We start from the raw sequence: 16,823 nt of genomic DNA, 5'->3' as shown, positions 1-16,823 counted from the left end.
GACCTGCTGTCCTTTAATTGAAAGGAGAGATTAGCAGGTGTTGGGCTTCCCTGGTAGCTCAGCTGGTAAAGAATCTGCCTGCAGTGCAGGAGACCTGGGTTCGATCCCTGGTTGAGAAGATCCCCTGGAGGAAGGCATGGCAACCCACTCCAGTATTCTTGCCTGGAGAATCCCCGTGGACAGAGGAGCCTGGCAGGCTACAGTCCACGGGGTCACAAAGAGTCGGACACCACTGAGCGCCTAAGCACAGCCCAGCAAGTGTTAGGGAAATGTTGAAGACAGACTGGAGTCTCGCTTAGATTTTCCCCGTGATGTGAATAGGAGAACTGAAAGAGACTTTAAAATGGAGTGACTTTCCCACTCAGTGTCATCAGGGAGGAAGGACGTACCCTACTTGTTGTCAGAGGCAGTTCCCCCAGCACTTAGCAGTGGGAAGAGATTTGGGGGCTGGGCCTCAAAGGAGAAATTTGAGTTCACTTAAAGATAAGGAGGATATAGGCTTCGTGTGTGCGCGTGCGTGTGTGCATGGGGATGCTCACTTGTGTCCGACTCTGCAACCCCGTGGACTATATAGCCTGCCAGGGTCATCTGTCCGTGGGATTGTTTCCAGCAAGAAAACTGGAGCAGGTTACCATTTCCTCTGTCAGGGGATCTTCCCGACTCAAGAGATTGAAGCCATGTCTCCTGTGTCTCCTGCAGTAGGGAGGAGAGTCCAGGAATGAGACTACTCAGATGATGAGACTCTTCATAGTCTGAAGGGTTGACTGGAGGAAGATGATAATCTTGAATTTTCCTAACCTTTCCCAATGAAGGGCTATTTTGATTTTCTGCTCTCCCACATGGAAGAAGGCAGAAGATACACTCAGAGCATAGATCACTTTGACAATGTTGATTACCCTCTGGGGTCACCTGCCCACAGGAAATCCCAGTTAGCTTCTAGAGAAAGAGAGCGAGGTGACCAAGATGTTCTGGTGCCAGTTAGGGAAGAATTGATGCTTTTGAACTGTGGTGTTGGAGAAGACCCTTGAGAGTCTCTTGGGCTGCAAGGAGATCCAACCAGTCAATCCTAAAGGAAATCAATCCTGAATATTTATTGGAAGGACTGATGATGAAGCTGAAACTCTCCAATACTTTGGTCACCTGATGTGAAGAACTGACTCATTTGTAAAGACCCTGATGCTGGGCAAGATTGAAGGCGGTAGGAGAAGGTGACAACAGAGGATGAAATGGTTGGATGGCACCACCAACTCGATAGACATGAGTTTGAGTAAGCTCCGGGAGTTGGTGATGGACAGGGAAGCCTGGCGTGCTGCAGTCCATGGAGTCACAAAGAGTTGGACACTACTGAGCAATTGAACTGAACTGAGGGAACTTGGATCTATTTGGAGTGTTAATTATGGGAAGGGGTGATACTCATAGTTCCTTGTTTTTCTGTCGAAAAGCTGAATTCTAGAAAGATTACATTAATCAGTAGAGATTATATAGCTAGTTTTGAGCTCGTTGCATTTTAGAGTGCTATACCCAGAACTCTGTTAGTCTTAGAAGATACTTCAGATAGGACCTGCTCTGTGTGTGTGTGTGTGTGTGTGTGTATGTTTAATTATCAGGGTAATAATCTGGATCAGTCCCTAGTAACTTTTTCTAAACGTTCATATACCATTTCTTTAGTAGGATTTAGGTTGTTTAGTCCTGAAGTCCAACTAAACTTGACTTTGTCAGACAGTTTGAAACTTTTGAAGAAGAGGGGAATTGTCCAGCTACTGACTGACATATTAATAGTTGTTGGAAGAGTTAGGTGAGTAGAAGAGTGACCTTGATGGTGAATTAAAGCACTCATTTTGGGGAGCAAATGGCATGGTGGTTAAAATCTGGATAAGCCAGGTACACCTGGATTCTGATCTTAGCTTTGCCAGTTACTGATTTGACCTTGGGTGGAATATTTAATTTACTCATCCGTAAAAGGTGGGCATGAATACTCTTCAGGGATGTTACACAGATTAAATGAGAATTTCCATATAAAGTACCTGGTCGGTCCCTAGTAATGACAGTCCTGAAATGCCCAGTGGTTATTATTGTTTTTGTTTCCTAGGCATGCATACACTTAACTACCACCAGTCAAAACTCTCCTCTTCAAGCTCAACCACTTCTACTTATAATGGCTTTTTAAAAATTTTGCTATAAAGTGGAAATTAATATGGAAACTGACTTTTCCTAAACAATTCTGGCTGGGAAATTTATTTGCCTTGCTTCTTTTGACCAGGAATTAGTGTAAAATGTTAATACAGCTGTGGAACTTTTGCATTAGGAGGTTCCTGTGTTTTGTTTCCGATCACAGTGAACTGAAAGAAAAAATATTCTTAGTGTGATAGTTTAAACACTGCAGTATGTTACCAGATGTTAATGGGTTCTAGGACATCAGGTGATGATAAATTACAGTGTTCACGTGCAGTTCTCAAATTCGTATATTTTTTCTTACTTAGAGAAGTTGCTAAATTGTATGCTTAGATTTAGAATTATGTTATTTATGCAACAAAAAATTAAAATAGACTTTACTTTTTAGAACAGTTTAATTTACAGAAAAACCTAGATGATAGTACAGGGAGTTGCCATTCACCCGGCATCAAGTTCCTGTTGATGCGGCACATTTGCTACAGTTAGTGAATTGATTGATAATTATTATTAATTAAAGTTCATACTTTATTCAGATTTCTTTAGTTTTTACCTGATGTCCTTTTTCTGTTCCAGGATCTCATTCAGGATATGTTACATTTAGTTGTTATTATCTCTGTAATTTTTGATTAGATCATCTTAATTAATCACATTATTTGCTTGCAAAACATGCTTTATTCTCAAAGTTCAAAGCCATCCTATGTGTGGCATATTATGTTACTAAAAACACTCTTTGATTGAAGATCGTTGGCCTTTAATTTCACTTTTAATAAGCCTTTGTGAGTGTAGGTTTCATCATGTTAGCAAGTAGTCTGTCTTACCTTTTTAATTATGTCTGATATTTCACACTTCCGTGGAAAGGTTCATTTTGGTTGCTTCTGTCATGTGAAGGACATGGAGTATGTCTCATTGTGTCCTAGTGAAGTGATAAAAATTACTCTGCCTCTTTTTTGTGGGGGAACTAAGATCCCGTGCTGTGCCACATGGCTTGTGGGATTTTACCTCATTGACCAGGGATTGAACCTAGGCCCTTGGCAGTGAAAGTGCAGAGTCCTAACCACTGGACCACCAGGAAATTCCCTACCCTACCTCATAATTGATAAGAATAGTGATGTCCTACATCATAGATTATTTATACTTCACAATCTTCTCATGTGAAGTATACTATTTAGCATATGAAGTAGGTAAGAGGTAAGAACATTATCCCAGTTTTGAAGATGGGGAAGCAGAAACTTAGGTGAAATCACTAGCCACAGATCACGTTGCCAGTAGAAGTCAGAGTCCAGTCTTAAATCCCTCAGATCTTCTTATTGTAGTTTTTTGTTTGTTTTTTTTTAGTATCCTTTCCTTTGTCTTGTATGAAATAGTTTCTATAAAAAATGATAAAGTAGTGAGTGTTTTTCTTACTGACTTACAGAGTTGATCTTGAGTTTATTAAATTCCTGAAGCCTGGCGTGCTGCAGTCCATGGGATCTCAAAGAGCTGAGCACAGCTTAGTGACTGAACAGCAACAGAGATGATTAGATTAAACTCTCACTGTTACTGACTCTTACTGTTACTAAGTTTAAAACTCTTAGCCTGCATATCATTAACTTGGGATGCTTTTTATTAGGAGTTTTCATCAGTGAAATCATGAGACATGATTCTCATTCCATAAAACATTTGAAATGATTTCCCCCTACTTTTGAGTCCTTGAGTCACAGGAGTTTGTTCAGCCATAGTTGCTGACATGTGTAATACGTGTTTCCTCCTTGGAACTTTGAATGCATTTTCTGATTCTTGTATTTCACTTTATCTGGTTATGCTTCCTCTCCACGCTCTGTGTTAGAGTAGGTATGCTTGCTTATCAGGAGTTGACAGGCTTTTTCTGTTAAAGGCCAGATAGTGAACGTTTTAGGCTTTGTGGGCATATGGACTTTGGTGGACTCTGGCAACTATTTAGCTCTGCTGTTGTAGCCTGAGAACAGCCATAGATAATATATAAACAAATGGGCATGGCTGTGTTCTGGTGAAACTTTATTTGTACAAGTAGGCAGCTGGTTGGATTTGACCCACAGGCTGTAGTTTGGCAGCCTCTCCTCTACACAATTGTAGGAATGATACAAAAACCCTGTGTGCTTGCTTTACTTCTTCCAACTAAAATCTCTGGGCTCTCAGTGGTGAGTCTTCCTAACATGAGTTGAAAAGGTTAAAATCTGACTTAACACACATAGGTATAATTGATTTTATTTTTGTAGAAAATGTGGTTAAGTGGAACTGAGATTAATATAGATTTTCAAAGTCCAATTATTCACCCCTCCAAAAAGAAATTATCTAACTTTGAAAATGCTTGCAACTTTCAGGGAAAAAATTCAGATATATAAAAAATTATATATCACTGTGAGATATACCTAAAGTTAATTTAAAAATTCTTTGATTTTTACTTACATTATTTTTCTCAGAGCAACTTGTAATAATGCAGTTAGCAAAACTATGAGAACTTGTGTTTGGCTGTGGTATTGGAGGCTGGGCATACATAGGTCTAAGATAATTCTCATTCATAGAGGGGACCCTTCATTCTTGCTGGAAGGACAATAGACATTAAACATGAAATTAAAAAATAACAGTTCCAAAAAAATAATAATAACAGTTCCAATTTAATGGTATGGATAAGCACTGCTTTAGGAGTTCAGAGTTGGAATTTGTCACTGGGGCAGACTGTATGGTTGGGAAGGAAGGTTGCATTGAGCTAGGCCTTGAAGATTTAAAGGAGCAAACAGGATGAAGGTGAATTGAAAATAAAAATGAAGAGGCATAAGAGGGTTTGTATAGAGAAATAATGTGAGATTAGGACTGGAGGGGAGGGTTAAAGGAAAACTGGCCCTTAAGCATTAGGTTAACAAGTTTGGAAATTATCCTCTAAGAAGTAAGGAATAAATGTTAATTTTGAACGTGTAGTATTTTTAATGTTTTCAGTACAATATGCTTATTATTGTAGTTAACATTTATTGGTTGTTTTCATAGTATTTACCTCTCCTCTTTTCCTGTCCATCAGAGATTACATACCTGTTCTTCCTATGTTATTTCTTCCTCTGTTTATGAGGTTTCTAACATGATTATGTTACTGAAATGCCTCTTTTTCATTCATATATTCATTCAGCAGATGTGTACAGATGTGCGTGATGTGATGGATTCTATTCTAGTCAGTGTGAACAGAACTGGAAACAAATTAGGCATAAATCCCTCCTCTTAGGAAGTGTATATTTTCTTGGGGAGATGGTAAATACATAAGAGAGATAAGTGAAATGTATTGTAACCAGTGCTAACAAGTCAATCCTAAGGGAAATCAGTCCTGAATATTCACTGGAAGGACTGATGCTGAAGCTGAAGCTCCAATACTTTTTCCACTTGATACAAAGAACTGTCTCATTTGAAAAGACCCTGATGCTGGGAAAGATTGAAGGCAGGAGGGGTAGGGGACAACAGAGGTTGAGATGGTTGGATGGCATCACCGATTCAATAGACATGAGTTTGAGCAAGCTCCAGGAGCTGGTGATGGACAGGGAAGCCTGGTGTGCTGCAGTCCATGGGGTTCGCAAACAGGTGGACACGGCTGAGTGAACTGAACTGAACAGGAAAAATGAAAGCAGGGGGACATAAGATGAGCATGTGACAGAGTGAGGGTTGGAATTTTAGGTAGGGTGGACAAGAAAGACTTCATTGAAGAAGATGACTCTGAGACCCAAAGGAAGTAAGAGACCTGGGTGGTAAGCAGGTGCGAAGATACTGGGGTGGCAGTATGCCCGGCAGGTTTGAGAATCTGGCCGGAATAGAGTGACTGGGGGGGGGGGGGGTTGGTAAGAGAGTGATCCAGTGTCTTCTTTGTGTCTCTTGATGAAATTATTAATAGTGTCTGCTTTGATTCCCAGTAGTGTCCCGGTTTGGATGGTAAGTTATTTGGTCTGGTAATAGGAGGTGAAGTCAGAGAGCTAAGGGGGGATAGAGACAGACCATGGAGAGCCAAGAAAAAAAGCTTTTGGAGGATTTTGAGCACAATGATGTGGTTTGACTTAAGCTTTCCCAGGCTTTCACTTAGGTTCACTGTGGCCACTGTGTTGAGAACAGGCTGAGAGCAAAGGCTGAAGCAGGGAGCCTGCGGAAAATCTCTTCTGATGCTTCCGTTTTCTGTGAAGTAGGAGGCACGGGGCTGAGAATGAGGAGAGGGGAAGAGGTTGGAGGTCTGAGGAGAGAGGATGGTGTAGATTGGTTGGTTGCTTGAGGGATTGGGGAGTGGTGGAGGGCTTGGGGGGTAACAGTGCGTGTGCCACGCCTCAGTGAGGGCCTGTGTGGGGTTGTGATCATGAGTTTGAAGTGATACTAGGCGTGGTTGTGTGTGCCGGTTTTCTCCCCCACAGGTATAAACTAGGAGTTGGGAGGGCATTAGATTTAACTGGAATTGAGGGTTCGTCAAGTGAGGGGGCAAATTGCAGGCTTCCCAGGCAGCACTAGTGATAACCTGCCCGCCAGTGCAGGTAGATGTACTAGATGTAGGTTCGATTCCTGGGTCGGGAAGATCCCCTGGAGGAGGACAACCCACTCCAGTGTTTTTGCCTGGAGAATCCCATGTACAGAGGAGCCTTGCAGGCGACAGTCCATTGGGTCACAAAGAGTTGGACACGACTAAAGCAACTTAGCATGCTTGCACGGAGCAGACTGAGAGTGCATTTGGCCAGTGATCGTAATGATTGACTGTGGGGTTTATGCTAGTTGGGTAAGGAGGGGAGCAGAGACAGGAGGAAGCTGAAGGTTAGTTTAAAAAAAAAAAAAAATATATATATATATATATATATATATAAATAGGATTAATGGCTTGAAATTCTTGGTGGGGTCAAATGATCATTGGAGTTTGAGAGTTGTAGGGGAAGGAGAGAGACTGTAGTACATGATAGCAGTAAGGGTGGGTAGTAGGTCATATAGTCTGATGAACTTGAAAGAAAATGCTTAGCAAGTTTACCTAGTGTTCTGGATTTATTTAAAATATGTTCACAAAAATGTCTTTGAAGACATTTGGGGCTATCAAAGGGTTTAGAAGGTGAGTTCTTGTTCAAATATTTGAAGCATTACTTTCACGTGATTTTTTATTTTTAAATATTTATTTATTTGACCATGGCAGGTCTCAGCTGCAGCCATGTGTTAATTTTTAATTTTTTTTAAGTGAAGGTTTACTTGAAGGTTTTGGCTTCTAAATTGCATGGATTGGTTCATATTTTGCTATGTCGCTGGAAACATTTTATGCATCCTATCTTGAACAGAATTTTGGTTTTAATTGGACTGTGAGCTCCTTGAGATTAGGGGATCTGGCTAGGTTTCAACAATAGTTGATAAGATATTTTGTTAAGTTGTATTAAGACAGCAAGAAAGGTACAGTTTGAGAATTGCCAAAATATTTTCCTCTATCATTTTATTATGAAAAACTTCTAACGTAAAGAAACTGTTGAAGAGTAGTACAGTGATCACCATATACCCACCAACCAGATTCAACAGTGTTTATATTCTGCATTGTTTTACAAATCTTTAATTTTTTTTTTGACCATGTACAAGTGAGTTCCAGATATCCTGACACTTCACTTCTACATGCCTGAGCATGCATCTCTGAAAAATAGTGTTCTGCTGTGTAACCACAGGATTTTTCTGAGCCATTCTTGTAGAGATCAGGGAAACAGTAAAATGTACTGGCCCTGTCACCTGTCACCCACTTGGCCTCATGCAAGTTACTTAATGTCCCTGAGCCTTAATTCCCTTTGCTGCAAAGTTCCTATCATCTCAAAGGGATGTTGTGAGGATGAAGTGTGTAAAGTTCTTAGAACCACACCAGGCACAATTTTCAGTTTATAAAGTGTTTTCTCACATAATAATTCTGGTGTACACCACCACAGCCAACTCTTGTCACCGGAGTTGGAAACATCTGCCTCGCCATTTCCATGTGTGTATTACTAGCAAGCTAGTATTTTCTACGTCCAGTATCTGTCACATCTGTCCGATTCTTTCCACTGCCACTGCAACATTTCTTGCCTATCAACAAGTTCGTAGTGTTTCTTTATCTAGCTCCATCCCTATCTCCTCATCTTTCTCTTTACTGCCAGAGTTTAAGTTCTCAAATATAAATTTAATCATGTCAATCCATTTAAACTCTTTCCCCATCTCCTACAGTCCAGTTTCTTAACACTGGCTTCTGTGTGCAGTCTGTCTCTGTGGCCTTATCTCATTATACATTGAGTCTTCTGCCTCCAGCCTCACTCTTAACACACACAAACACACATGCCCCCAAACTGTAGGAAGTCACATGTAGTTCTCTGAATATCACACACCTCTGTGCTTTTGCTTGATTGTCTCTGTGTATCTGGAAGCCTACCCCTTCCCAAGATCCCTTTTGTCTGGCAAATTCTTATCCCGCCCCTGCCTCCCCGCCCAAATACTTGTCTTTTAAGACAAGACTCTACCTCACTTCTCAGTCACTCCTCTTTTGTCCCCACTCTGCATTGTCCAGCCTTCAGCATATTACCCATATTTTGGGACAGCCACTAACTTGCACGTCTAATATAACGGGGGTTCTAGTAGATTAGAAAGTCCTTGAGGACTGAGTTTTATCTTTTTTTTTGTATCCCTAGTACCTAATGTGTTGCTCATGCCAGGCACAAAATAAATGTAGGTTTTGTGTCCTACACAAATATAGTTCCCCGTTTTATGGAGAAAAAAGCCTGAGGTTTAGAGAATATGCATTATGTACCCAAGGTAGCAGAACTATTAATGAAACATAGAGATCTTTAAGAGCCCATTTCAGTTTTATGTTCATTAACTGTAATACTCATAATTAAAACCATTTGTTCAATGATTCTGTTCTTAGTCTGTGGATTTAGAGCCCCCTAGAGGATGTTAGAATTCCCTCATGGAAGTTTACAAAGTCATACGTATTTTCTTTAGACTCAAATAAGATTATATATGTTTGGCACCAGTTTCTTTGAATGTACATGGTTGCTTTTGTGACTTAATAGCGAATCATCTTGGTGAAGTAGACATATTTAAAATCTTTGAGAAGAAAGCATTCTGAGGGTCTTAATACAAGAGACTTGAAATAGTTTGCTAGGTAATTGATAAAGTACAAGAAAGTGTTTTTTTGAAAGCAATTAAATTCAGTTTAGATGATAATACCAGAAACTTTCCTAGAAATCAGTAGTTCATTAAAATAAAGGTTAAAAATTTCTGATATCAAACTTATTTTAAAAATTGTTAAATCTGTTTTGATATTTAAATTTAAAACTGGCTTTAAATATATTTCCATTGATTCTCATAATGTTTAATTCTTGGTATTTTTTTAAGTCTTAGCACAAAAATATTTATTTCATTTTATAAACATATTTTCATTGGATCTATAAACATTTTGAGAGTTCTATGGGCTAGGTTCCTCTTTCCAAATCTGAATTCACTGCAAATTATATTTTATCAATTCCAAATAAATCCATTATGAGTCTGATTGGTTGGGACAACATTTTTTAAAAGATTTTTAAATATATTTCTTTAAATTTATTTTTATTTGGAGGCGGACAGCTCCCCCCCAACTTGATTGAAGTGTAATTGACATATAGCATTGTGTAAGTTTAAGTTATATAATAAACAATTTGGTACACATTTATTGCAAAAGTTTGCCACAGTGAAGTTAGATAATGCATCCTTTACCTCATGTAATTACTATTTTCTTGTTATTATGATGAGATCATTTAAAGCTTTCTCATAGCAGCTTTTAAGTATACAATCTTAATGTTTAATTCTTTAAAAAATTTTTTATTCAGGTATACATTCAACATTTTTTTAAATATAAATTCGACATAGGCAGGTATAAATTCAATATTGATTTACAGTGTTGTGAAGTAACTCAGATGTAAGTATACTTTCCCACTATGGTTTATCACGGGACGTTGAATATAGTTCCCCGTTCTATACAGCAGGACCTTGTTTATTCATCCTTGTGTAATAGTTTGCATCTGCTGATCCCAAACTCCCACTCCTTCCCTTCCCTAACGCTAATGTTTAATTCTTAATGAGAAGCATTTTTCTAACTTAATGACTGCTGTCTGGACACAACGTTGTATTCTGCTATCTGGGCCACAAATGCTTCTATTGCTGATATAAAATATTTGTGGTCTGGCAGGCATTCCAGCTTCAAGGGTATAGCTTAAATAATAATGCTCTAAAATATGTGTGCTATTTTTATCCATTTGTTTAGCTACTAGATGAACAAGAATTGTGTGATTTCATTCATTCCTGTGGCAAATACTTCTTTACCTCCTGGCGTGAGCCAAGCCCTCTCCTTAGCCCCGAAATTACAGCTGTAAGTCAAAAACAGACAAGCCTTGTTCTTGGCGGTCCTCGCCTTTCAGTGGGGAAGCCCCACTCTAAGCATCTTGAACATGCATGTAATATAATGCTGAGTAGGGGCAAATGCTTAATAAAAGGTCAGAAGAGGGAATAAGAAGTGATTTTCTCTGTTTTAGAATGAGTTGTTTTAGAAGAACTTTCTCAGTAGTCATTTGAGCAGAGAGAACCGAAAATAAAAATAAATTTTTTTTTTTTAACTCTTAGTGATCAGCCTTTGTACCTTCTCCACATTTGAAGATGGTGAAGCTAGATATTCATACTCTGGCCCATCACCTCAAGCAGGAACGCTTATACGTGAACTCTGAGAAACAGCTCATTCAGAGGCTTAATGCAGATGTACTTAAGACAGCCGAAAAGTTGTATCGTACAGCATGGATTGCTAAGCAACAGAGAATTAATTTGGATCGGCTTATCATCACCAGGTAAAGAAAAGGTTTTGAGTTCAGAAATTTTATAAACCGCTATAATTCTGCTTATGGCAGTTACATAACTGCTAACTGCAAATAAACAAATATATTTCTAACAAAGTGCATTGTTTAAGATAACTTAAATCAGCATCCCAATGGTGAGTCTTTGCTTATTTTGTTTATTAATTAACGTATTGATCTAAGCACCGTTGTAGAGAATTACAACTTCAGCATTAATATTTTATACCACACCATTTGATTTTGTATATTGGCATTAAATAACATTTTACTGTTATAGAGAGTAAGTTATCTTATTTCCTACTTTTCTCCTAATATTATTTAAAAAATAGATTTTCATGTTTTGCTATTGTATATCTATTTTGCAGTCTTAGAAACCTCATTTTTCACTGTGCTAATACTTCCTTATTCTACTGTTCCAATAAGCAATTTTTTTTTTTTTTTGGCTGCACCACAGGGCATGTGGGATCTTAGTTCCCCAACCAGGGATTGCACTCATGCCCCCTGCAGTGGAAGTGTGGGTTCTTAACCACTGGACCACCAGGGAAGTCCCTCAAGAAGCGGTTTTTAAGTTTAGAAATAGTGATGCTGTGGTATACTGTCTAGAAAAGAAGACAGACATAGGAGAGTACATACTGTATGACTCCATAAATAGGAAATTCAAAAAGATGCAGGACTGATCTTCAGTCCTAAGGGAAATCAACCCTGAATATTCATTGGAAGGACTGATGCTGAAGCTGAAGCTCTAATACTTTGGCCACCTGATGCAAAGAGCTGATTCATTGGAAAAGACCCTGGTGCTGGGAAAGATAGAAGGCAGGAGGAGAAGGGGACGACCGAGGATGAGATGGTTAGATAGCATCACTAACTCAGTGGACATGAGTTTGAGCAAACTCTGGGAGATGGTGAAGGACAGGGAAGCCTGACATGCTGTAGTCCATGGGGGTCGCAAAGAGTTGGGCATGACTGAGTGACTGAACAGCAACAATCTTCAATGATAGAAATCAGAATAATGGTTATTTCTCAATATTTTTCATGGAACCTGATTTAGTGTGAGAAACCTGTCCTCCTTTGTACTTTTTGGTTTTGACTTTCTTTACATATTCAAGTGCTGGTGGTCTGAAAGATTTTAGCAATTCCTAGTGATCTCATTGCTGGGACTGTAACCAACTCGCATTTCCATGCTTCAGTATAGTATATGTATTATATTATTGTTGTTGTTAATTTTATTATTTTGCTTGTTTGCTCATTTTTTTTGGTTTGTTTGTTTTTAGTGCTGAAGCTTCCCCTGCTGAATGTTGCCAACATGCTAAGATTTTGGAAGACACACAGTTTGTTGATGGGTATAAGCAACTGGGATTTCAGGAGACGGCTTATGGAGAATTCTTGAGTCGACTAAGGGAAAATCCTCGTCTTATTGCCTCCTCCTTGGTTGCTGGAGAGAAACTCAACCAGGAGAACACACAGAGTGTCATTTACACAGTTTTTACCTCTCTCTATGGCAACTGCATTATGCAAGAAGATGAAAGCTACCTCCTTCAGGTGTTGAGATACTTGATTGAATTTGAACTTAAAGAAAGTGACAACCCCAGACGACTTTTGAGGAGAGGAACCTGTGCCTTCAGCATCTTATTTAAGCTTTTCTCTGAAGGACTGTTTTCTGCCAAACTTTTCCTCACAGCTACTTTACATGAGCCAATCATGCAACTGCTTGTTGAAGACGAAGATCACCTGGAGACAGACCCAAACAAGCTGATTGAGAGGTTCTCCCCAGCTCAACAGGAAAAACTCTTTGGAGAGAAAGGCTCAGACAGGTTCAGGCAGAAGGTTCAAGAGATGGTGGATTCCAATGAGGCCAAACTCGTGGCCTTGGTGAACAAATTTATTGGTTATCTCAAACAGAACACTTACTGCTTCCCACATAGTCTGAGGTGGATTGTGTCACAGATGTACAAAACTCTCTCCTGTGTAGACAGACTGGAAGTAGGGGAGGTCAGGGCCATGTGCACTGACCTGCTGTTGGCCTGCTTCATTTGTCCCGCAGTTGTCAATCCAGAACAGTATGGAATAATCTCCGATGCTCCCATTAATGAGGTGGCGAGATTTAATCTGATGCAGGTATGCTTTTGCTGGGCATTCCGTGTAAGATCAGTTGATTGGGCATTGGGGTGGGACCAGAAAGTATGATGACATTATTCGTATATTCTTACCATTCTTTTCCCCCAAAGTGTCCCAGATATTTGCTTCTTAAGTTTTGTGTTGGTTTTTAAATGGAGTCCTCACACACTTTAAATATTTAGATGATTCCATTTTCTAGAACAAGCCCACCATCCCTTTCCCATGATTTCACAATCCAGAATGATTAAAAACTGAGAGGGTTTTTTATACTTCCTTTGGTAGCAAAACCTATCCTGAACTAACAAGAGGCTATTTATAGTCCATTTAGTGTTAATGAGTATTTGTGTTTTGCTGCGGGAATGTTAATGTGTCTGATTATAGGATGCCACCCTAAATACTGGACATGTTACGTGTATATGTAACCAGCCTTTCTAAAATCTCCAGATTTTGAAATCTGAAACTCTTCTGGACCTAAATGTTTTCAAAAGAGGATTTTTGTATCTATGTTAGCACTTTTCTTTCCCCTAATCATCTGAACTACTGAAATCATGTTTTTATTTCTTAGGGGGTTCTTTTAATTATGTTATTCCCAAAAGTACTGTGAAGAAGATAGATTTTATTTGGAATAGCAATGGATGATTTTTTTTTTTTAATGGTAAGCTTTTTTTTCACAATTAGTTCTGTCATGTTGGGGTGTTTAGAAATTACATAGACATCTCTGAAATAAAATTAGAATTTCTTTGTCATCTCTGAAACACTAAATTTATTCTTACGATAACATCATTATAGTTTTATTTTTGTCATTCCAGTAGAGATAGAATCACATGCTTTCAAAATGAGTAAAAGGGATTGTCCCAGATTTGAAGATGATGTTATATGATAATAACTTTCAGCAAAATATCTTTAGAGAGTAGATTAACAGTTCACTTTTGGCAGTAAGGATCTGGCTCTGAGAGTTAATACTTTCAAAACAGCTTATATTCTGTAGGAATTATTTGCTTTCAAGTCTAGAAAAAATTTTTTACCTTGAGTACTTTATGAATTATAGAAAAAAGTACTTAATAATAACTTGAGATAGTTTGTCAGCTTTTACAAATTAAGTTTTTATAGATATGGTAAGTATAGTAGCAGAAACAAAGGTCATGTACCTTTATTTCCTTTTGTCAATATAATATGCATTAAAGACAAAGCAAAGTTTTCTACTTATTTGTTATAGCTCAATCTAAACGTAATTAAATATAGTGGGCTTCCTTGGTGGCTCAGTAGTAAAGAACCTGCCTGCCAATGTAGGGGACACGGGTTGGATCCCTGGTCTGGGAAGATCGCACTTGCTGGGAAGCAGCTGGTGCGTACACCACAGCTCCTAAGCCCTTGCACTCTCGAGCCTGTGCTCTGCCTCAAGAGAAACCTCCGCACTGCAACTCAAGAGTAGCCCTTGCTCATTGCAATGAGAGAAAAAGCCTGTGCAGCAATGAAGACCCAGTCTAGCCAAAAATAAATAAATAAAAATTTAAAAAACGAAAGTCCTTAAAATATAGTAAAAGCTGACAGCGTCAAGATGCATATTTTGTTTGGGATCCCATTTTGTATGCTTGGTTAGGTGGTGTGAATATTCTTATGAAGCAGATTTTTAGAGTAGGATGGAGATGCTTTCACAGTGGGGACTGTCTCTCCAGCCTGCATCTTCCCACCTCTGTTCTGGGTTGCAGGTTGGCCGCCTTTTGCAGCAGTTAGCAATGACTGGCTCTGAAGAGGGAGATCCCCGGACAAAGAGCAGCCTTGGAAAATTTGACAAAGTAAGAGTGGATCCCATGTCATGTGAAGGACTCTGTATGGAAAGTTCTGCTAAAATAGTAGTGAACCTACCTGTCCTCATTATTAAATCTTATCTCTCAGTGATGTGTAAATTAAATATTCTTTTTCATTATGCTTGGTTTGGCTGCAGAGGATACAATGTTGGATCAGTAGCATTTAAAGAAAGATGTCATCAAAGATTACTAATGCTCACTTGCTAAAATGTTGAGGCGATGCCTTTGTAACGAGAGCCAAAGAGCTGTTAAGATTATTTTTTAAAGTTTGATTTTTAAAAATTGTTACAAAATTAAGTCTATGAATATATGAATCAGCAATGATTGTATAATTTTAAGTGGTTTCATAAATTAACATGGCATTGTTCAGTTGGTTTAACTTAAAAAAAATTTATCATATTTTTAGTAGGCTGTACATTCAACCTAGATTAAAATTCAAAGGTTTTGTAGTGAAGTTTCCCTTCCACCTCTGATCTCTAACCTTTATTTCCTCCTCTAAAGGTTCTTTATATTGTCAATCTTTTGTGTGTCCCTCAAGAAGTCTATATGTATATTCCTAATATATTTTTAGGAATATGTTTTCCTAATTACAAGTGGTAGGACCGTGTGCACTGTTTGCCTCATGTTTATTTCACATACCAGACTATCTTGTTGCTTATTATATATCAATTATTTTATATCAATTTGATATAAATGTTGGGTTTAATATAATTTTCAAGAAGAAAAGCTTTCTATGTGCTCGTTTGTCTCAATCAGAAATTCTGTTCCCTTACTTTAAAGGGAGAGTGTTTCACAGTGGCTTTTCCTCCTGTTTGAACAGAGCTGTGTTGCTGCGTTCCTTGATGTTGTGATTGGAGGCCGTGCAGTGGAGACCCCGCCAATGTCCTCGGTTAATCTCCTGGAAGGGCTGAGCAGAACCGTGGTTTATATAACCTACAGTCAGCTCGTTACGCTGGTAATGGCTCTGTTCTGTAATAGAATCCCCCCGCCTCAAAAGTCATTTATCTAAACGTGGGCGGACCCACAGAGTACATTGTGTGAGAAATGTACACTGTTTGAAAAATTGATCTCATAAGCTAATGTCCTTTTTACTTTTGCCAGGTGAATTTTATGAAGAGTGTGATGTCTGGAGATCAACTGAGAGAAGATAGAATGGCTCTTGACAACTTACTGGCAAATCTACCCCAGGCTAAGCCAGGCAAAAGCAGCAGTCTGGAAATGACCCCCTACAATACTCCTCAGCTGTCTCCAGCAACGACTCCAGCAAATAAAAAGAATCGATTGCCTATAGGTAAAGAGAATTTCTCATATGGAGGCTTTCCTTTCAATTTAATGTTTCTTTATTAGGCTAGGCTATTGCTTAGTGATTGGGAGTATAGTTTTCAATAATTTGGAGAAGTTCTCTTCATTTTTACTGGGAGTAATTCAGGTTTTAACATTAAAAAAAATATTGCACCAGATTAGTTAAAGTTCATCAGTAGGCTTTAGCTTTATCTAGACATACTTTTCATAATTGATTGAAATCATGCCGCTTACTTATATTTCAGTGTCTTGGACAATTTTGAAAGTGTGATTTGCTCTAAGTAGTCATTATTTGAATTATGTAGCCCTGTTCTTTCCATAAAGTTCTAAATTATGTAATAAAATAATATTATTTTAGAAGTTTTCTATTGGTAAAATTGAAAATATATAACTACTGTTTTTCATTATTATTAATAGTTGATCTTTTATGACTGAGTTTAAATCTTTGTTATTTTATGAAATAAGGCAAAACTTTCATTTTATTTTGTCAAGTTTATTAAGAATTGGGGTTCCCAGATGGCTCAGTGGTAAAGAATCCACCTACAATGCAGGAGACACAGGAGACATGGATTCGATCCCTGGGTCAGGA

At 38.5% G+C, this 16,823-nt stretch overlaps 1 protein-coding gene across 4 annotated transcripts in view; it reads left to right on the top strand.

The window, feature by feature from the left end:
- Window positions 1-16,823, top strand: part of GAPVD1 (GTPase activating protein and VPS9 domains 1) — a 71,420-nt gene that overhangs the window by 9,841 nt on the left and 44,756 nt on the right. For all 4 annotated transcript variants that reach the window (XM_065928454.1, XM_065928452.1, XM_065928453.1 and 1 more), the window contains exons 2-6: window positions 10,786-11,003; window positions 12,281-13,124; window positions 14,834-14,920; window positions 15,753-15,887; window positions 16,034-16,223. In XM_065928454.1, the coding sequence (XP_065784526.1) occupies window positions 10,819-11,003; window positions 12,281-13,124; window positions 14,834-14,920; window positions 15,753-15,887; window positions 16,034-16,223 (1,441 nt within the window). In that variant the 5' untranslated portion in view covers window positions 10,786-10,818. The remainder of the gene's footprint in view (window positions 1-10,785; window positions 11,004-12,280; window positions 13,125-14,833; window positions 14,921-15,752; window positions 15,888-16,033; window positions 16,224-16,823) is intronic.

The sequence above is a fragment of the Muntiacus reevesi genome, chromosome 3 (genome assembly GCF_963930625.1).
Source record: "Muntiacus reevesi chromosome 3, mMunRee1.1, whole genome shotgun sequence".
Lineage (NCBI taxonomy): Eukaryota > Metazoa > Chordata > Mammalia > Artiodactyla > Cervidae > Muntiacus > Muntiacus reevesi.
The sequence above is the reverse complement of the archived record's forward strand: the minus strand, read 5'-3'. Positions and strand labels throughout refer to the sequence as shown.